General features: G+C 35.5%; 1 protein-coding gene across 1 annotated transcript; it reads left to right on the forward strand.

The window, feature by feature from the left end:
* Positions 1 to 4,649: 4,649 nt before the first annotated feature.
* LOC147490847 (flavonoid 3'-monooxygenase CYP75B137-like) lies at positions 4,650 to 21,829 on the forward strand. Its single transcript, XM_086569012.1, has 2 exons — positions 4,650 to 5,702; positions 20,961 to 21,829. Exons 1-2 carry the CDS (start codon positions 4,773 to 4,775, stop codon positions 21,585 to 21,587), a joined length of 1,557 nt encoding a protein of 518 aa, XP_086425138.1. The 5' UTR covers positions 4,650 to 4,772; the 3' UTR covers positions 21,588 to 21,829.
* Positions 21,830 to 22,818: the final 989 nt, after the last annotated feature.

The raw sequence follows: 22,818 nt of genomic DNA on the forward strand, positions 1-22,818 counted from the left end.
CTAAGTAGCATCTGCTTGTTAACCTGTTAAAATTTTGATAATTTCAGAGTTTGGCTACTTGAGGTCGAAAATCAGTCTTTTAAGCTTTTTGTGCCAATTTTCTGTTTGTTTTTGTCTGTCAAGTAAATATTTGTAGAAAATACAAATCTTTGTGTGGTATTGGAATGTATTTTTTCAAGATATTATCCAAATTTTATGCTTAAAAGAGGCATCCAAGACCTGCAATATACTCGACAACGGAATCAAATCTTAAAAACTAAGGCTGACACAAAATGGACTGGTAGGTCCCCACTTGAATTGTACTCAAAATGGCGCATCGGCGAGGGCAAGGTTCCTTTAGGGTTGATGAGCTTTCGGGCAATGTAAATCCTCGAGCCAGTGTCCCTCCATGGTTGATGAGCTTTCGGGCTATTCTTCATTGTAACCGGTGTGGGTATACTTAACCCTCTAAATATTTCAAAAAAATAAAATAAAATCAAAAATATCATGCCCCACAACTTTACCTACACTTTTTATACCATATACAAACAGGTTCCGTTTACCACACTTTTTATAATTTATACCATGCCCCACAACTTTACCTATAACATGAATTATAACATAGTTTTTTGTGGATATGTTCAACTAACCATGAAGATCACCTCTATAAAATTGCACCTCATTTGATAATGTTTAACTATGTCAAAATATGATTCCAAAATAAAAAAATCTGAACCGTTAAAAAAAATTCAAAGTTTACAACAACTTTTAACTAAGTTAGAGATTTCCCAATGAGATGAATTTTTGTAGATATGTTATCTATGGTTAGTATATCATATCTACAAATTATTAGTACTTAATTCATCTTGTAATGGGGTGTGGTATAAACTATACTATGGTATAAAAAGTATGGTAAACAGAACCTGCTCGATATATATATACAGTCCGGCTCCTAAAAGGACCTTAAATAAGTACCAAATCTAAAACAACTCACAACTTTACCTACAAAATAATTTAAAACTTAATTTTTTGTAGATATGATCTACTAACCACAAATAATATCTATACAAAAATTCAACTTGTTTGACAATTTTTAACATTGGCAAAAGATAATTACAAAAACTAGACATTTATGGACCGTTAAATATTTTTTCAAAAATTGACAACAATTTTTATCTAAGTTAGAGGATATCAAATGAGTTGAATTTTTGTAGAGATGTTTTTTTATGGTTAGTAGATCATATGCACAAAAAATTAGGTTTTAAATTATTTTGTAGGTGAAGTTGTTGATTGTTTTAGATTTGGTACTTATTTAAGGTAATTTTATGAGGATATATATATATATATATATATATATATATATATATATATATATATATATATATATATATATATATATATATATATATATATATATATATATATATATATATATAGTCTTTCTCTAAAAAGTAGTTACTTAAGTTAACTTAAAATAAATGCGTTAGTAAAACTTCATCTAGAAAATAAATTCAATCATAATTATTTGTGGATATGATATACTCATCAACATTAAAATCATCTCCACAAAATTTCACTTCATTTGGAAACCTTTAATATTGGCAAAATATAATTATAAAAACTCGACATTTCTGGACCGTTAGATTTATTTTTAAAAATGACAACAATTTTTATTTATGTTAGAGGTTTTCAAATGAATTAAAATTTTGTGGAGATGATCTTTATGGTGAGTGCTTCATAACCAAAAAAAAAAAAAAAAAAAAAAAAAAAAAAAAAAGTTTGAATTCATTTTCTAGGTGAAGTTTTACTTGCGTACTTATTTTAAATTAACTTAAGTAGCTAATTTTTAGAGAAGCCCAATTACCTCAAATAGCGCATAAGCTATGAACAATTACCTCAAATCAGTGAAGGAGTCTTTGATATGATAATCAACCGATCGACCAAACTCTAGAACAATTGGACTATGAACAATGATTGTTCATAGTCATGAGCTATGAACATTCTTTGTTCATATCACAATTGGACTATGAACAGTGATTGTTCATAGTTCAATTGTGATATGAACACTCATTGTTCATATTGTTCATAGTTCATACTGTACTTACTATGAACAATCAATGTTCATAGTCATGAGCTATGAATATTCTTTATTTATACCACAATTGGACTATGAACAATGATTATTCATAGTCATGAGCTATGAACATTGATTGTTCATAGTATAGTATGAACTATGAATAATATATCAATGTTCATAGTCATGAGCTATGAATATTCTTTGTTCATACCATAATTGGACTATGAACAATGATTGTTTATAGTCATGAGCTATGAACATTCTTTGTTCATATCACAATTGGACTATGAACAGTGATTGTTCATAGTTCGGTAGCTATGAGCTATGAACAATGAGTGTTCAAAGTCCATAATGTACTATGAACAATCAATGTTCATAGCCATGAGCTATGAATATTCTTTGTTCATACTACAATTGGACTATGATCGAACAATCATTGTTCATAGTTTGATTGCTCATAGTCATGAGCTATGAACATTCTTTGTTCATATCACAATTGGACTATGAACAATGATTGTTCATAGTTCAGTAACTATGAATACTCATTGTTCATAACTATGAACAATGACTGTTCATAGTCCATACTGTACTATGAACAATCAATGTTCATAGTCATGAGCTATGAATATTCTTTGTTCATACTAGAATTGGACTATGAACAATGATTGTTCATAGTTTCATAGCTCCAATATGGATGAACACGCTTTGTTCATACTCAAGTAGATATGAACAATCATTGCTCATACTTTACAATAGGTATAAACAATGAGGTATGAACAATGAGTGTTCATACTCCAATAGGTATGAACAATGAGCTCGCATGTGTATATGAATAATGATTGTTCATACTATATACACTGGGGTCAGGGGTATACTTGACTTTTTATCTACCTGACCCGTTTTTTATTTCACGTCAAGGGTATACTTGAACTTTCATCTACCCGGTCTTTTTGAGTGATTAAAAAAAAAGTGTGTTCTACATTTACTTTTTCGGACGATTTGTCGTTGAGAGTCGTTTGCTGATAAAAAAAAAAGGTCCTATTACTGCCGGACCCCAATTTGTTTTGGGCAGACTCCCAAAAAAAACAATTATTACAATTATGCCATTGCTCCAAAAAAAGTTGGATTCGAAAACCCCAAACTTAAATGACCCGGCTAGGTCGTTTGGACTAAATCCCAAACGACTTGGCCACACTATTTGGGACTTAGTCCAAATGATGTGCCCACACCGGTCAAGAGCCCAAAAAACAGAATTTTATATTTTTCGAAGTCCAAATCCCAAACGACATGGCCACACCGTTTGGACTGAGTCCAAAACGATGTGGTCATGTCGTTGGGGATTTTTCTAAGTTCAAATCCCAAACGACATGGCCACATCGTTTTGGACTCAGTCCAAACGGTGTGGCCATGTCGTTTGGGATTTGGATTTTGAAAAATATAAAGTTCATTTTTTTCCTTTTAAGTCGTTGGGATTTAGTCCAAACGACCTAGCCGGGTTGTTTAAGTTTGGGGTTTTCGAATCCAATTTTTTGTGACCAATGACATACTTGTAATAATTGTCTTTTTTTTAGATTTTTTGAGACTAATGACACACTTGTAATAATCGTTTTTTTTAGAGTCTGCCCAACACAAATTGGGGTCCGTCGGTAACAAATACCTAAAAAAAATTGCAATTTGTTAAGGGTTAATTGTTACGGCACACTTTTGAAACAGTCCACTAACGCTAACTAGTTTTCTAACTTGAACGACAGGTAACTTACCTTAAATATACAAAATAATAAGGTATTTGTTACTTACGGACTCCAATTTGTGTTGGGCAGACTCCCACAAAAAAAATTATTATTACAAGTGTGCCATTGGTTTCAAAAAATCTAAAAAAAAAACAATTATTACAAGTATGTCATTGGTCTCCAAAAAATTAAATTCGAAACCCCAAACTTAAACGACCGGCTTAGGTCGTTTGGACTAAGTCCCAAATGACTTGGCCACACCGTTTGGGACTTAGTCCAAACGACCGGCCACGGTCAAGAGCCCAAAAACGAGAACTTTAAATTTTTCAAAGTTCAAATTTAAAACGACATGGCCACACCGTGCGGATCGAGTCCAAAACGATGTGGCCATGTCGCTTCGGGATTGGACTTAAAAAAATGGCCACACCGTTTGGACTTAAAAATTCCCAACGATATGGCCATACCGTTTGATTAAGTCTCCGGCGATATGGCCACACCGTTTGGACTTAGTCCAAAAAATGTGGCCACGTCGTTTGGGATTTGAACTTTGAAAAAATATAAAGTTATGTTTTTGGGCTCTTGCCCGGTGTGGTCCGGGTCGTTTGGACTAAGTCCCAAACGGTGGTCAAGTCGTTTTGAATTTAGTCCAAACGACTCTAGCCGGGTCGTTAAGTTTGGTGGTTCGAATTCAATTTTTTAGGGACTAATGACTTACTTATAATAATTGTTTTTTTTTAGATTTTTTGAAACCAATGGTACACTTGTAATAATTGATTTTTTTTGGGAGCCTGCGCAACACAAATTGGGTCCAGCAGTAATAGGACCCAATAATAATAATAATAATAATAAAGCATGTTACCCTCTAGTTGACTTTAATTACTGGATTCCTTCTTAATTGTTTCATAAATAATCTAAAATAGGATTACTAGTTTATAAGTTTCTATCTTTCTGTGATTCAGCAATTGTAAGTACATCTAGTATAAACCATGATTCCAGATGCCATGATCAGGGAACTAAGCCATCAAAAAGATGAATTCATTACACCGATGCTCATGCTTCTAATAGCACTATGTGTGATCTTATGGTGCCATTGGGTGATCAAGAAACCAAAGAAAGCGAATCCACCATTACCACCTGGTCCTTGGGGTCTCCCATTAGTCGGAAACCTCTTCTCCCTTGAAAGTGATCTACATCCATGCTTAGCCAATTTGTCCAAGCGTTATGGTCCAATCATGAAGATCAAATTAGGGACAAGGGTGTGTATTGTAATAAACTCAGCGTCAGTTGCAAAAGAAGTCTTCAAGGACCATGATACCATCTTTTCTAATCACGATATATCACCTGTGGCCTATGCTGGTACATGGAGTGGTACTGACATGGTCTTTTCTCCTTATGGTGAACATTGGCGAATGCTGCGCAAAATTTGTGTTCGCGAGTTATTAAGCAATTCCCAGCTTGAAGCTCTATATTACCATCGTCGTAGAGAAGTCCGTAATATGGTGATTCAAATGTATGCCAAAGGTTGCAAGTCGATAGATATTGGCGATTATGTTCTTACACTCACATTTAGTGTCATGACCAATATATTGTGGGGTGGTACACTTGAAGGGGAAGAAATGAAACATTTCAGTGCAAAGTTTCCTGAGGCTTGCGAAAAGTTTACTTCTCTACTAAAGTCTCCTAATGTATCTGATCTCTTTCCGCTTCTTACCAGATTTGATATGCAGGGGTTGGTCACAAAAATGAAGAAGGTAAATCTGTGGTTTGACGAAAACTTGGATTTTGTTATCAATCGGCGATTTGAAATGAAGCATCAAGTGGAGATGACGGATTTTCTCCAACGTTTGATGGAGTTTAAAGAGTGTGGCGATCAAAAGGTGCCCTTTACTACAACACACATAAAGGCACTGTTGATGGTAATCACTTGTGACTTTCTTCTTTATATTTCTTGCGCAAGATCTCTGCTAACTGGCCAAATAGCTGACTTAGTGATACTTCTCGTACTCATCTTAATTTCGGGCCCCATATTTAGTTTATGACTGATGAATTTAAAAGGTCTGAGATGCATTGCCTCAACTTGAGTACATCCTCAAAATTTTCTGTGCCTAAGAAATGCATCGGCAGAGCTACTTGACTTCAAGTAGTGTCTAAAACACATCATGGTTTAGAATGAAGGCTTAATCACTTTCATGAATATTTTTGCCTTAACTTTGGGTTAACTAGTATTACCCCCCTATAGATGAGTCAATTAGGATTTCCCCCTTACTTGATGGGGAAATTAGGATCTCTCCCTAAGTACACACAAAAAAAAAGTCAATTTCCCATCTAGTGGGAGGAAATCCTAATTGGCTCATCCAGTAGGGTAATGTTCGTTAACCCTTTGCCTTATTATTATATATTGTAACCTTACTAGTGAATGCCTGGCCAGTCGGCACTCTAGACACATTGTTTTTGAACAACACCCCAAGAGACCATCTCTATGGTAGCACTGGATCGATGATATAACCATTTCCAATAGTTTTATACTTCATAATCATTTCATGCGCATACTCAAGTGAGCTTATTAATTATTGCAATTCTATGCATTTCATTTCTCACAAACCAACTAATTACACATACCCTTACATATTCATTAATTCAATATATATCAGAATGGGAATGAGGAAAATAAGAGGAGAGAGTCTTCAATTAAGAGCATCATCATTTTTTTTTAAATAAAAAAATCCAGCAGAGTCTCCTTTGTATTTTCAACATTTCAAAAACCTAAATCCTGCCATAATCTGAAAATCAAACAATACAATTCTCATAGATCAACCATACCAAAATATATAACTTCATATTTATATATAACACAAATTACTTCTAAAACTAAAAGATAACTCATTAAACATTAAAAAAGACTCTGCATAATTTTTCACATGGGGCTAATTCTAGTAACGAAAGGAGAAAATAAAATAAAATAAATACTCCATGCCCGCTGATCGAATTCCTCATTTCTCTCATTCTCCTCTCTATGCATACTGCTCACACCATTTTGATACCCTATGGATAAATGTGTCATGGAGCAATGACTGCAATCATGTCACTGAATTTTTTTGGCAATTTAACTTGGTACCTGCAAGCAAACTACATACACATGATTTTTTTAGACTTGATACATTTAACATTTTGTTTACAAAAGAGATGGTTCTCAAAAGGAAATAATCTCTATTCTTACTTTTAAGTATCCACGCTATCATAAAAAAAAAAAAAAAAAAAACCTATCATAAAAACTTACATAACATATATATAGATACAACATATTCTTTAATTTCTAAACCAATAAAAATAGCATTCTTTAATTTTCTCTCGCCTTTTCTCATTGGTATTGATGTCCTTAGAGTAGAACTTCTTGGTATACGACATTTGTGGTACAATTTCTTGTATTAGGTGGAAGAAAAATGGATATTCTTTTTGAAGAAGTACATCTGGACATGGCCACATAGAGTTGTCCATGACTGAAAACCGGTGTCCTCAAATCAATGCCAATATATTCCACTGACTGGTCTTGCGGCTTATTAATTGTCATGGCATAAGCTAATCGAACAGGGAATTGTCGCCTTGATCGTTTGAAAGGCAACTCTGAATTTGAGGGAGCCAGAGATATTCTTGGGATGAGTACTAGATTTCCAACTCTCTCTAGTCAAAATTTTGGCTTGAAGGACTTTACTCGCACATTGATCGAAGCACGTATCATAAGTCGTGTCCCAGTGCAAAGGCCATCTTTAGGTGCTATGTTCCTGAGCAACATTATAGGGCATCCAGGTTTTAACTTAAGATTGAAAGGTGGTAAGCTAGAAGGGTCGAAGGAGTTGTAAACTTCGGTGGGATAATGAGCCCCACTTGGATTATCAATATCATCTTCGATGATTTTATATGCAGCCAAATACTCGAGCGCTTCAACAGGGAACAAATTCAGTGCAACCTCATTAATTGCACTCACATAATCATTACGGGCAACATAAATAGTACAATCAGTTAAGAAAGTTGGGGACGGTATGTCCATAACATCCAATTAGGGATAGACAGAGATGATGAGTTCTTGGATATTGGTACACTTGCGTATTTTATTCGCAATTTATGCATTCTTTGGGATTGAACCAATCTAAATGAATCAAAGCAAAAAATGAATTCATTAGTATCTAAAATAGTTCGTTTATATATGGAACTAACGGAGAAAAAACATTCTAATTAGAAGGCATTAGTAGCACACCTCCAACAAAAAATAATTCGGTGAATTCGATATTCTCGGACTTAGCCATTTCAAGCCACTTGTTCTGTACCAAGTGCAAAACTTTTAAATAACTCCAAAGCAAAGAGCGCCATAGTGATGCACCAACAAATTGTTCTCTATGGCCTAACGATATAACAGTTTGTCAAAAATCACCACCAAGAACTGTAGTGATACCACCAAATATCTTCTTGTTTCTGCAAATATCTTGAAGTAGTCTATCCACAGCCTCAACACAGTATCTATGTTGTATGGGCACCTCATCCCAAACAATTAGTTTTGTTTCTTTAAATAGGTCAGCAAGGTCGAAATGTTTAGCGAAGGTGCAAAAAGTGGTATCCATCACATCAATTTGAATCTTAAATGTAGAATGAGTAGTGCGTGCACCAAACAATAACAAAGATGCAATTCTCGATGATGCCACCATGATGATAATAAGACCCATGCTGCAGCAGGCCTTTGCAATTGTATTAGACAAAAAAGTTTTCCTTGTACCAGCTGCTCCATTCAAAAAGAAAATTTTACCCTTGTCACCAAATACTGAATCAGTCACAGCAGTGTAAAATTGATGTTGTTCGTCATTAAGACGACTCACATCAACTGCAGCCTCTTCTCCTATGCCTTCATGCTGAAGTTGGCATTGCTCCCAAATGAGCCTATTGCCAACAATTTTGCTCCAATCCTCTTTTGGCTTTGGCATGGGTAGGAAATTTTCCAATGTCTTCCCAGATTCTAAAAGGATTTGTTCCACCAGATATAAGGCGTAATCTGTTATTTGCTCATCAAGTGGATCTGGGATGCCATGCTTTGTTCGAAGCCAGTATCCAAGATCATCACATATACTCGATGCAAATTTGCTCCAAAGTAGATCTGGTTGTAACGGATGACGCTCTAAAAGCATTACACAAGACAACCTCCGCAGTTGATATCCAATTTTCATTATCGCTGCCTCTTCTAGGCATTGTATCCACTCATCATCAGCTTCAAACAGCCCATGGGCAATACATGCTTATGTGTATGTGTTGTACACGGTATCACTGACTTTATAAAGATATGCAAAGGAGGTAGGCCCTTTTACAATAGTAAGTAGCAAGCGTAGATAAAACCGTTCCCCGACATTAGGGCATACAAAATACATCTATCCTACCAATGGAAGGTCCCTAATTCCTAGGAGTCCACTCCTGAGAGTCTTTGTGGAAAACATAGTGTCGTGGAAATTCTTGATAGGTATATGTGCATGCATCTGGATCTTCAGCACAACGCTTAAAGAAAACTGTCAGTGTTGAAGTTTGGTCTCTGGCTCGAGCAAGAACTGCATCCATGGGCTCTTTGCTATTGAAAACAACCCTATGCATAACTTCCAAATGAAGCGCCAATCGTTGGACACTTGGAAACTCTTTATGCATTGGATTCTGAAATAGATGTCATGCAGCTATTCTGTTAGTTCAATGTACCTAGCTTGCATCGATATATTGTTGAATCTCATCATTTGTTCCTGTCGCCACCACTGTTGCTTTGTCATATTCTTTGTAGATGTACTTGTTAATATATTTAACAGCTTGACACGATGCACAAACTTCAACATTGATATGGCAGTCAAACATTTCAGATAGATATGCATTGTAGGGAACAACATCTCAATTATTAACTTTAACCATTTTATTCTTCCTCTTCACAAAATATTTCTTGTCAGTGTTGCGCCTTCGGTAAATGGAGTACCCCTTTTTATCCATAATTGTTTCCTCCACAAACTCTTTTGGATAGATAGCCTTTGGTGCATCGACCATTTTCCATACATGCATCACTCGGATCTCGATCACCACAGGGGCCGTGAACCATGCACTTCTTCACTGTTTCAAACAATGCAGGCTGGGTGTCGGGGTCTGGGAATTCAACACATACAAATTTATATACTTGTTCACTGTTTCGGATCTTGTCAGCATGCGCGAGAAATAAAAGGCAATGCATGTGTGGAAGACCGCACTTCTAAAATTCAATGGTATAGACATATGCAACCACCCGACCGAAGATATCATTCTTCAAGATTTCTTTCATAATTGCTCTTCGTTTCAACTCGAATACCCGTGCAACTATTTCAGGCCGAAGTATCAAAGTTTGGTGTTCCTTAAGCGCATCTTTAATTTCCTACCAATTAGGGTTTGTAGTCACCGTAAGAAAAATATATGGGTGCTTGTAGTGTCAGGTGATAGCCATTGAATCCCGAAAAATCTCGTACATGTGCCTTGGGCTTCCAACATGCGAGGAAAGCAAAATGAACCGTTGGCCAATTTGATCAGGACTTAATCCCTCAAGTGCAACATCTGTCAAGCACTTGTACACATCCAAATAGATGGTGTCTTGATTTAGTCTATGTATCGCAACCGGTTCTGTTCATATGCAGCCCAAACATCAACCAAAAAATCATGCAATAATTTACACCCCAGTAAGATGGATGAGTACTCCGTGGGTCGTTCAAACAAATGGTAAGCGTAATACAATAATTGGGTGAGTCTTGCATTGCTTGGATCATCTCTCTTGATGTCCCACAACTTCAAATCAGGTGACCAACCCAAATCCCCATAAGGAAACAAAAGAACATAATGCAAAGGCAAATAAGCGGGATGACATTCGCTTATCCGTTCCAACTCATGCCCTCCTCTCAAGCGAAGTACAATATCACGTATGGTATCAATCTTACTCCCATCTCCAGGCAATATCACTGCGATCTAATCAGTTGTCAGAAGATTGTACCTTCGTCTATCCAAACGCGGATCATAGTGTAGATAGACCGGAACATTGTTATTCTCAAAAGCATTTTCAGTTAAAACCTCAAATGCTTGCTTATAGATATCACAAAACTTGTGGGGTCTGTAGAAGAGTTTCTTGTATAGTTTTTAACACTTCCCTTGACAAATTCGGGTTATGATTGTGGCGGTGATCCAAAGCAGCTAGGGGATCATAAATATAAAGTTGTGAAAACTTAGGTTCCATCCCCGGATCAGGAAACAATGAACCGATTTGGTGCCACAACTCCCCATGAACAGTGAATGAGGTAGGACCACGTTCATGTAACACACGATCATTAAATTTGCAACCAAGACTGGTAAAGGCATTACACACGATGTATTGCCAAATCTACTCATGGAATAATCTTGCACGTTTATTAGATCATTCGAATAAAGATTTAAGTGCACGTGGCAGTGGAGAAAGAAGTGGTAGCTTAACTTTTCTTTGTAAACAACAAGTTTCAAATAAAGGTCGATTGCGCCTTGATTTTGACAATTGTTCATCTTTCCAATGAAGGGCCGAACAATACGGACATAGAGCATCCATCTTTCCCAGAAAGTGACAACGATTTGGAACGGGAAGCACATGGCCTCTATAAGGATTAAAAATTTCTTTTTCACTTTCATCAAATCCAGTTATATCATGATCACTGCAAAAATAGACCTGTGATATATCAAGCTTTACGGTACGTCGAAACCTAACATAAGAGTGAGAATTTAAGCACTTGACTTACACAATATTATCCTCACAACTTCGCATTGTTACATCTTTTGTGACTGGAGGCTGGTTTTCTCTGTGAGAAATATCATACATTGATTAAGAGGACCCAACTTTGTACGTTAACCTCATTTTCTTAAAGGAATCTGCTATGTAATCAGACATAACATCTTTTTCTCTCTATCTCCAATTTTGTTGTGCTATAGTCATTTGATCGTGATCTAGAGGCACTTTCATTTCCCTTTCTCTTCGAAGACGTTATGCAACATATCTCTGATTAGGAGGTGCAATAGATCTTTGACTGGGAGGCACAACAAATAACATATTGGGAACCGCAATAGAACTTTGATTAGGAGGCACAACAGATAGCCTAGTGGGAACTGCAGTGGATCTTCGATTAGGAGGCACAACAGATAGACTATTGGGAGCTGCATTAGATCTTCGATTAGGAGGCACAACAGATAGCCTATTGGGAGCTGCATTAGATCTTCGATTAGGAGGCACAACAGATGGAGAAAGAGTAGATCTTCGATTATGAGGCACAACAGATGGAGAAGGAGTAGATCTTCGATTATGAAGCACAAATGATCGGAGAAGGAGTAGATCTTCAATTAGGAGGCACATATACCAGATTAGGGGGCGTAACATATCTTCGATGGGGAGGCACATATATCGGATTAGGTGTAATAAGATGTCGTGCTATGGAATTGACTGTGTGAATTAACGACTCCTTTCCCCTCTCTTTCATTTCTCCAGTTTGTGGTAATGAAGTCGCGACCTAAGCAAACAATCAATATAATGATAGATATGTAACTAGACAAATGTGTGTGTGTGTGTGTGGGGGTGTAAATCTATGTAAAAAAAAAACAATTTAGTTACTTTTCGGGACTATGTTCAAGTGATATTTAAAAGTGGTTATGCCACAAAGTGAAATCACATAATAGTATTTCATAATTGTTACAATTAAGCTCTTTCACAGCCCAAATTCGATCTAGAGGCACTTTCATTTCCCTTTCTCTTGAAGGCGTTATGCAACATATCTCCGATTAGGAGGTGCAATAGATCTTTGTGGGAGGCACAACAAATAACATATTGGGAACCGCATAGAACTTTGATTAGGAGGCACAACAGATAGCCTGAGTGGGAAGCTGCAGTGGATCTTCGATTAGGAGGTACAATGATAGCCTATGGGAGCTGCATTAGATCTTCGATTAGGAGGCACAAACAGATAGCCTATTGGGAGCTGCATTAGATCTTCGATTAGGAGGCACAACAGATGGAGAAAGAGTAGATCTTCGATTATGAGGCACAACAGATGGAGAAGGAGTAGATCTTCGATTATGAAGCACAAATGCAGGCGGAGAAGGAGTAGATCTTCAATTAGGAGGCACATATACCAGATTAGGGGCTTAACATATCTTCGATGGGGAGGCACATATATCGGATTAGGTGTAATAAGATGTCGTGCTATGGAATTGATTGTGTGAATTAACGACTCCTTTCCCTCTCTTTCATTTCTCCAGTTTGTGGTAATGAAGTCGCGACCTAAGCAAACAATCAATATAATGATAGATATGTAACTAGACAAATGTGTGTGTGTGTGTGTGGGGTGGGTGTAAATCTATGTAAAAAAAAACAATTTCGTTATTCGGGACTATGTTCAAGTGATATTTAAAAGTGGTTATGCCACAAAGTGAAATCACATAATAGTATTTCATACTGTTACAATTCGCTCTTTCACAGCCCAAATTCGCTCTTTCACCATGATTGCCTAGGAAGAAAATTATGCATAAAGTTAAATGGTATCATAACTGAAATGATGGTTTAACAAGGGGAGTTCTAAGAACAAAAGCGGGTGAAATATTGTACCTGGAATATTGGTTTAATTAGGGGAGCTCTAACCAACTTCTGTAAAACTCAAGAGAAGCTCATGAATATCCTCCTGAACAAAAAATGGGATTTTAATTTCATCATATGAATGATTGTCAGCAAAACCACACCACTACAGTCCTTATTGTACGTAAGCTATTAACTCCAATCCTCTCACTTGGAAGTAAAAATTAAAATTCAAACATCGCCTAAAAAATGGTGTCGACTAATAATATAAAGTAAAACAATTTGCCAAATCTATGTTTTTCTTTTTCTATTCAGTTTGATAAATAATTGACAAATATCTAACGAAAAGCAAGCACTAATATAAAGCAGTCCAAAGCAACAAATAAATATATAAAGTAATGGTAGATATTGAGAAGAAGCGTCCAAAAAGATTTGTTAGGTGTATACTAAGAGAATCAAGCCGACTATGAAGTACCTAACCTAAGCCCGGTAATCACAACATCATTTTAACCTTCTTTGCTCGACCACCTAGTAAATCTATTCACATCTAAATATATAACTAAGAATATGTGGATGATAAAATCAAAACCCCTACCACTAATGATAAACTTTTTTGCTTTGTGGTGAGAATTGATAAACTTTGTAGAAATTAGGGATTTGAGTTTTTGGGATTTAAAGATTTTGGAATCGAGTAGATAAAGGGAGTTTGAGTGCTCGACGATGAGGTGAGAAGATGGGTATAAAACCCAGTGAGAAATGGTATAAACCCAGCGACGATGAGGTGAGAAGATGTTTTTTGGTATATAAAACATCGAAACTAATGTTTTTTGGGCTAGAACCCACGACCTGGCATGATAAAGCCCATAAAAAGCAAGTGGGAGCCATTCCCGTGGATGTCAGTTTTGCACAAAATAATTGATCTGCACTCAGCAGCCGTTTGATCTTGCTCAAAATGATCTGGACCGTCCTTTGTGTGTTATTTTGTCCTGTAGTGGGAAAAACCCCTATCTTATTAGATAGACTAGTATTTGCCCGCGGTCGCGGCAAAGACAAAACACGCATTCTTCTTGGCGCCCTAACGCATGCATATATCGGATGGGGAGGCACATATATCGGATTAGGTGTAATAAGATGTCGTGCTATGGAATTGACTGTGTGAATTAACGACTCCTTTCCCCTCTCTTTCATTTCTCCAGTTTGTGGTAATGAAGTCGCGACCTAAGCAAACAATCAATATAATGATAGATATGTAACTAGACAAATGTGTGTGTGTGTGGGTGTAAATCTATGTAAAAAAAAAAACAATTTCGTTACTCGGGACTATGTTCAAGTGATATTTAAAAGTGGTTATGCCACAAAGTGAAATCACATAATAGTATTTCATACTGTTACAATTCGCTCTTTCACAGCCCAAATTCGATCTAGAGGCACTTTCATTTCCCTTTCTCTTCGAAGACGTTATGCAACATATCTCTGATTAGGAGGTGCAATAGATCTTTGACTGGGAGGCACAACAAATAACATATTGGGAACCGCAATAGAACTTTGATTAGGAGGCACAACAGATAGCCTAGTGGGAACTGCAGTGGATCTTCGATTAGGAGGTACAACAGATAGCCTATTGGGAGCTGCATTAGATCTTCGATTAGGAGGCACAACAGATAGCCTATTGGGAGCTGCATTAGATCTTCGATTAGGAGGCACAACAGATGGAGAAAGAGTAGATCTTCGATTATGAGGCACAACAGATGGAGAAGGAGTAGATCTTCGATTATGAAGCACAACAGACGGAGAAGGAGTAGATCTTCAATTAGGAGGCACATATACCAGATTAGGGGGCGTAACATATCTTCGATGGGGAGGCACATATATCGGATTAGGTGTAATAAGATGTCGTGCTATGGAATTGACTGTGTGAATTAACGACTCCTTTCCCCTCTCTTTCATTTCTCCAGTTTGTGGTAATGAAGTCGCGACCTAAGCAAACAATCAATATAATGATAGATATGTAACTAGACAAATGTGTGTGTGTGTGTGTGGGGGGGTGGGTGTAAATCTATGTAAAAAAAAACAATTTCGTTACTCGGGACTATGTTCAAGTGATATTTAAAAGTGGTTATGCCACAAAGTGAAATCACATAATAGTATTTCATACTGTTACAATTCGCTCTTTCACAGCCCAAATTCGCTCTTTCACCATGATTGCCTAGGAAGAAAATTATGCATAAAGTTAAATGGTATCATAACTGAAATGATGGTTTAACAAGGGGAGTTCTAAGAACAAAAGCGGGTGAAATATTGTACCTGGAATATTGGTTTAATTAGGGGAGCTCTAACCAACTTCTGTAAAACTCAAGAGAAGCTCATGAATATCCTCCTGAACAAAAAATGGGATTTTAATTTCATCATATGAATGATTGTCAGCAAAACCACACCACTACAGTCCTTATTGTACGTAAGCTATTAACTCCAATCCTCTCACTTGGAAGTAAAAATTAAAATTCAAATACTGCCTAAAAAAATGGTGCTGACTAATAATATAAAGTAAAACAGTTTGCCAAATCTATGTTTTTCTTTTTTCTATTCAGGTTTGATAAATAATTGACAAATATCTAACGAAAGCAGCACTAATATAAAGCAGTCCAAAGCAACAAATAAATATATAAAGTAATGGTAGATATTGAGAAGAAGCGTACCCAAAAAGATTTGTTAGGTGTATACTAAGAGAATCAAGCCAGCTATGAAGTACGAACCTAAGCCTGGTAATCACAACATCATTTTTAACCTTCTTTGCTCGACCACCTAGTAAATCTATTCACATCTAAATATATAACTAAGAATATGTGACTGATAAAATCAAAACCCTCTACCACTAATGATAAACTTTTTTGCTTTGTGGTGAGAATTGATAAACTTTGTAGAAATTAGGGATTTGAGTTTTTGGGATTTAAAGATTTTGGAATCGAGTAGATAAAGGGAGTTTGAGTGCTCGACGATGAGGTGAGAAGATGGGTATAAAACCCAGTGAGAAATGGTATAAACCCAGCGACGATGAGGTGAGAAGATGTTTTTTGGTATATAAAACATCGAAACTAATGTTTTTTGGGCTAGAACCCACGACCTGGCATGATAAAGCCCATAAAAAGCAAGTGGGAGCCATTCCCGTGGATGTCAGTTTTGCACAAAATAATTGATCTCGCACTTTCAGACCGTTTGATCTTGCTCAAAATGATCTGGACCGTCCTTTGTGTGTTATTTTGTCCTGTAGTGGGAAAAACCCCTATCTTATTAGATAGACTAGTATTTGCCCGTGTCGACAAAGACAAATACGCATTCCTTGGCGCCCTAACGTGCATCCCCTTTTTTTTTAAATGAGCCCATACTCATGTTTCCAGAGCCCAACAGCCCATAAAAGTTCAGCAAAAATAGTATAGGCCTTTTTTGTGTGGGGTGGATGAGGTGAGAAAACTTTTTAAAGTCACCCCAAAAAAACATTTTAGTGGCCTATGGTTAGGGGGTGGCACAACCACATATCACTTTATGAGGTGAAATTTGTCAACCCACTCCACCCTTCTTTGTTATATAGACTAGTTAATGTTCGTGCCTTCGACACAGATTCCATAAAGAAACACCATAGATAATGTGATTTAAAATTTCACATACATTTACTAGTTATTGTGATGGGGAAAAAAATTGATAAGTGGACAGCTTGATGAAAATAGGAGTGTCAAAGAATAAGAAATTCCCCCTATAGAGCCGAAAAATAAAAATTGATAAGTAGGCAGCTCGATGAAAATAGGAGTGTCGAAGAATAGGAAATTCCCTTATAGTGTCGAAAAATAGGAGTGTCAAAGAAATCCCACGAAAAAAAGACATAAAAATAAAAAATAAAAATAATAAACAATACATTTTGCGAATAACTATGTTGAAAATTTACAAATGAAAAACATCTGAATTGACCATCAATAGTAATAGTCCTAAAGTTTCACCATGCCTTCACTTTCTTTGGTAACTAATATTACTACAGGGTTGTTTCACTAAACAAATATTCAACAAAAATGAACTACAACGTTTAACGCATGAATTTACTGTTCAAGTTAGAAATTGTCCAAAGTCCTTGTCAGATATAATATACTCGAGCTATGACCTGCAACCCTAAAAATTCAAAACTAACAATACCACATTCACTCAACCAACACCAATGTAAAAATCCTATCAAATCACCTAGAATTGGAGTAAAGGTCTTGGCTGGTGCACCCTCTTCGTTGCAAGAGTGAATGGAAGAAATGAACATTTTCACCCCAAAAAAGGAGGCACCATGAGAAGAAGTCCGAGAGCAAATTGTACGTAGTGATCTAAAAACACAATCCAACGTACACTTACCCTTTGCTTTCAAAGTGTTATTTTCAATAGTACAATATGAATTCTAGTTAGGACTTTGACCACCAAGTCCATACAGTCTTTCACAACACTCTATACAAGTATGACTTGCGCCTTGAATATGGAACATCGTATCATTAGTGATCAGTGTTTGGCATGTTTGGTTGTATATATATATAAATACAAAGACCAACAACTAAATTAGAACAAATTAAGAAAAACCAATTGAATGCACATAAACTCGAGAGGTTGAGGGGTCTAGATCACCAACGTCATATTCACTGAAGCAGCTGATATTGCATATATATGCCACAAAAGCTATCCACCAAGTGCATATTTCATTTCAAAAGCTATGCGGGTTGGCATTAGTACTACCTTTAGTGAACTTGAAGCACCAAAAAACTTAATTTATACCATCTTGCAACCTGAAATAAGACTCTGCAAAGTTTCTATTAAACATAAAAGGTGTATAACACTTTTTTTTAAACACAAACTCAAAAGTCAAAATAATGACCAATACAATATCAACAAATACAATTTTAATTCAATGCAACAAAAAAAGTACATTTAGTTCAGGTAATGCTAGCTTTGGGAAGTATTGAGTATCCTATTATTGGAAAGTCATGTATACGTAACAAAGTCTAATAATGTTGCTATTATGCATATGGATTAAGGGAACAACGATCAAGATAAAGATGTAACTATAGACTATATCTAAACATTTAATTTACTCATTTAGAAACTCAAAAATATATACTTAACGTGGATGATTAACTTTGAAAAGCAGAAGGGTCACTTTCCGGCAACTCAAATGCACATATATAGGCCGTGAGAATAAAGTGATTCCAAATCATTGTTTTTTGTACTACTAAGTCAGTAATTTTGTGTGTGTGTGTATTCAAGTGAGTATTTTTCACTCTAGGATTGAAAAAACACATTTGTCTCCCCATTAAAATAGAACTAATGCATTCGTATCCTCATTAAAATAGAGCACTTGATCAACTTAAAAGGCTCCCTTGGAGCATCTATGGAGCTCTTAGAATATGGAAAAACTTTGACATACCGAATGTAAATAATATTCATCTTTTTCTGCTTAAAAGCGAAGCCTAAAAGTTATCCGGCTTGACAAAAAAAAGATTTGAGGTGTAGAACCAACAGACAATCGTAAATAACTATCTATAATCTATTTCCTAAAAATGTTGTGGAACTAAGACATCCTAAACCATTAGGTACTGTGAAAACCTAAACATCTTGAGTACAACATTCCATCAAGTTCTATTCCACAATAAGAAACTTGGTGGAACCAAAATAACAAAAAATATATTTAGAGATGAACTATAAAAATCTAAATATGAATAATCCTCATGAAAATATTTATCTGATGAGTATTAATCATATAATATCAATTATCTATTTAGTCCGATAAACTTTTCAACTGAGAAATTAATAAAATTGAGGAATAAAACCAATAAACATTTTCTTGAAAGCAAAAAGCACACATTTTACAATGAATCAATATACATTTTTCTTATTCAAGATTAAAGAACTTTCAAAGAAATGCAGCACACTTAAGGGAATTAGCGCAACAATGTTATTCTTAATAATTGATTGATCAAAGCAACACTTACATGATCTTACAATTTTCTTTTTACAACATTCGCTTAAAAGTGATTTTAGAATGTATAGTTTTTATTTATATGAATAAAAAAAAATCAACGCTACTAATATTTTAAAGACACTAAAGAACAAATTTTTGCTTCACCTCTTATATTGACTATGATAACTTGTCGACCCAATCACCAAAGTTGACGCCTCCGATGCAATTAGGAAACTGCATTCAAAATAAAAATAGATGAGTGTGTATATATTTGATAGAATCATCCTTGAATAGTTGAATGATTTAGACGAAATTGAATCATCCGTGATGAATGTCGAAGTTCATTTGTCTTTTGTCGTGACGTCCATTGCTCCCATCAGTTCCCCAGCAACCTTGTAACCATTCCAATATGGAAGTCAAGAAAATTCCAGAAATCAGTAGTTTGAAGAGATACAAAAACAGTCAAAATAAAAAGAATACTAATAATTAATTTGCTAAGAAAAATACTTGCATGAGTTTGTAGAAAACCTTTGATGGTCAAAAACAGTAGAAATGAGGCATTTGGGTTTAAAAACTCATCGTCTGTTTTATGAGAGAGAGAAGAAAATAGTTGCGCCTGTTCATGTCTTCATGAGTCTTAGGCAAATAAGAACTGATGATGAGCTACTCTTAATTGCAAAAAGAGAATACTAAATTATAAATAAATAGGGGGGTTAACGTAAGCGCATGCCCTGGTCCTTCAATAATATTTTACCAGTCTAGCGTTTGGACGTATAAAAGAAATTTAAATCGGCACACGTAAAAATTTAATTGTGTTTAAAGTTTGCAATTAGTCTTTCTAGATAAAACAAAGGGTTTTTTTTTTGTTTAATTTCACAATTAAGAATCTAATTAATTTTTAATCCAACTCATGGGCTGTCATAGTGGTTAAATCGGCACACGTAAAAATTTAATTGTGTTTAAAGTTTGTCATTAATTATTTCTAGAGAAAACAAAGGATTTTTTTTTTTTTTTTTTTTAATTTCACAATTAAAAATCTAATTAATTTCTAATCCAACTCATGGGCGGTCATTGTAGCACTTGTCTCGACGCTTGATTTATACCCCTTAAATTGAATCTCAACCGTTGGCTATCAAGACCGTCCTGTTTGTTAAGTAGATTATTATATACAATATTCACATTTTGCCGGAAAAAAACAGTAGTGTCTAAAACACATCATACCAACTTCCCCTACGAATTTAAATGTGACACATGTGGATGTACCTGCTGCTCAATGCCATTGGCATATATATGTGAGGTGCCTACAAAGGCTACAAAGCACCTTATATATAGCTGTCCTCGTCTATATAGAATTGCTACGCATCATTGGTCTCATCTAAAATTGGTGAGCTCGCTTTCCTGAACCAATTTTGTTAAAGAGTTGGCCAAACTGCTTTGTTATACGTGTAGCAACTAAAGATACAAAAGATATAGGTAGATCTAGATCAATTAATATCAGAGAAAAGGCTTCACCAAAAAAAATATATCAGAGACATCAGCAACAGGATTTATATGTACATCATTTTGACACACTGACATTTTAAACAGGATATGCTGTTAGGTGGAACCAAGACATCAGCAACTACGGTAGAAATGGCAATGACAGAGTTACTGAGACATCCTGAGTTAATGAGGAAAGCTCAAGAAGAACTAGAAGAAGTAGTAGGAAACAACAATGTAGTAGAAGAATCTCATTGTCTCAACTTGCATTACGTAAATGCAATAGTGAAAGAAACCTTACGTTTACAGCCAGCCACCCCTCTCTTGGTCCCTAGGTGCCCAAGCGAGTCATGTACTATAAGTGGTTATACGGTTCCGAAAGGTGCGAAAATCATAGTAAATGCATGGGCAATTCAAAGGGATTCGACCTATTGGGACAACCCTTTAGAATTTCAACCAGATAGATTCTTGCATTCGAATGGTAAAGGGGATTACAGTGGCTCGAATCCGAATTTTATTCCTCTGGGTTCTGGGCGGAGAGTATGTGTTGGGATCCCTTTGGCAGAGCGGATGATACCATACATATTAGCTTCACTTCTACATTCATTCAATTGGAAATTGCCAGAACAGACGACAATCAATATGCCAGACTTTTTCGAAATGGTATTGAAGAGAAGAACACCATTAATAGCCATTCCAACACCGAGATTATCTGATCCCAAGTTATATACATGAAGAAATTCTTATTAAGTGGCCTGGCAATGGCTTCTCTTTGAAGTATTCATTTGGTTGCTATGTTGTAATGGTTAATCCAATGCTTGTTGTTTATGGGTTCAATTTGAATTAGAGTATAAATAATTTGCAATGTAAGGTCTGTTTGCTTTGCTTCATGCTGTGTAAGTGTGTAGTGAAGTTGTGAAATAACCCAGCAAAAAAAAATGAAGTTGTGAAATATATTTCAGAGATTACGGTCCAAAGACAAAGCCCAATAATAATTTCACCATAAGTTCATCTTGATTTTTAATTTCGTCATAAATTCCAAACCGTGTTTACGTCATCATTTTTTACTTATAATTTCGGCTCAATGACACATTTTCAATTTTAATTTCGTCATAAGTCCTATGTAAGTTTAAATTTGCATATGAAAATATAAATTTGTATATGAAAATTTAAATTTACATAGTTTTCTTTTCATCTCATACAAATTTAAATTTACATATAGTATTTTACATATGCAAATTTCAATTTAGGAAAATTTCAATTGTCATATATAAATTTAAATTTTCATATACAAATTTAAATTTACATAGGACTTGGAGCAAAATTAAAATTGAAATGGATGTAGGACGAAAATATTTAGAAAAATTGGGCTCTCCGCCCAATTACTTCAATATATTTTACCACCACATTATGGTTTAATTTTGTCATCAATAATGTATGTATAAATAAAACATGTGATGCGCGTTGTGAAGGTATTTAAAAAGCTCTTGGCGTTTCATTTGACGAATTGAGAATCATGTTCACATCACATTCCGATTTGTTAAGGCGCAAAAAGCTGATAAAACAAAAACAATATGTGGTTACTAAAAACTTTGCAAATCAGCCCACTTTTGGTGACATCGTTTAAAAAAGCTCATTTTGTTTTACAGTTCAATAGGAATCGCTCCAAATACACCACCCTGTATCTGATTGACTAAAGATGGTGAAGGGCACCATCCTCATCAATAAAAAAAATGTGAATGAGCCCCTTCTTATTATGATTAAAAAAAAATGGGATGGCAAATTGCCAACAAGAAGGCATTTAATGCGGAATAAAACTAAAAACTGAACAGAAAAAGACAGGGAGAAATAGGCACGAAACCACACTTCTATATAAGTTGGTATAGACATAAGAAAACCAGCACTTCGAAAAAATAAACATAATTAAGAAAACAACTGAGGCATGATTCCTAATGCCATGAGGAAA

The sequence above is a fragment of the Coptis chinensis genome, chromosome 6, assembly GCF_015680905.1.
Source record: "Coptis chinensis isolate HL-2020 chromosome 6, ASM1568090v1, whole genome shotgun sequence".
Taxonomy (NCBI): Eukaryota; Viridiplantae; Streptophyta; class Magnoliopsida; order Ranunculales; family Ranunculaceae; genus Coptis; species Coptis chinensis.

Coding starts and splice junctions, on each gene's coding strand:
- LOC147490847 (XM_086569012.1), top strand. CDS start 4,773: ATGATTCCAGATGCCATGATCAGGGAACTAAGCCATCAAAAAGATGAA. Junction 5,703..20,960: donor ACATAAAGGCACTGTTGATG/GTAATCACTTGT, acceptor CATTTTAAACAG/GATATGCTGTTAGGTGGAAC.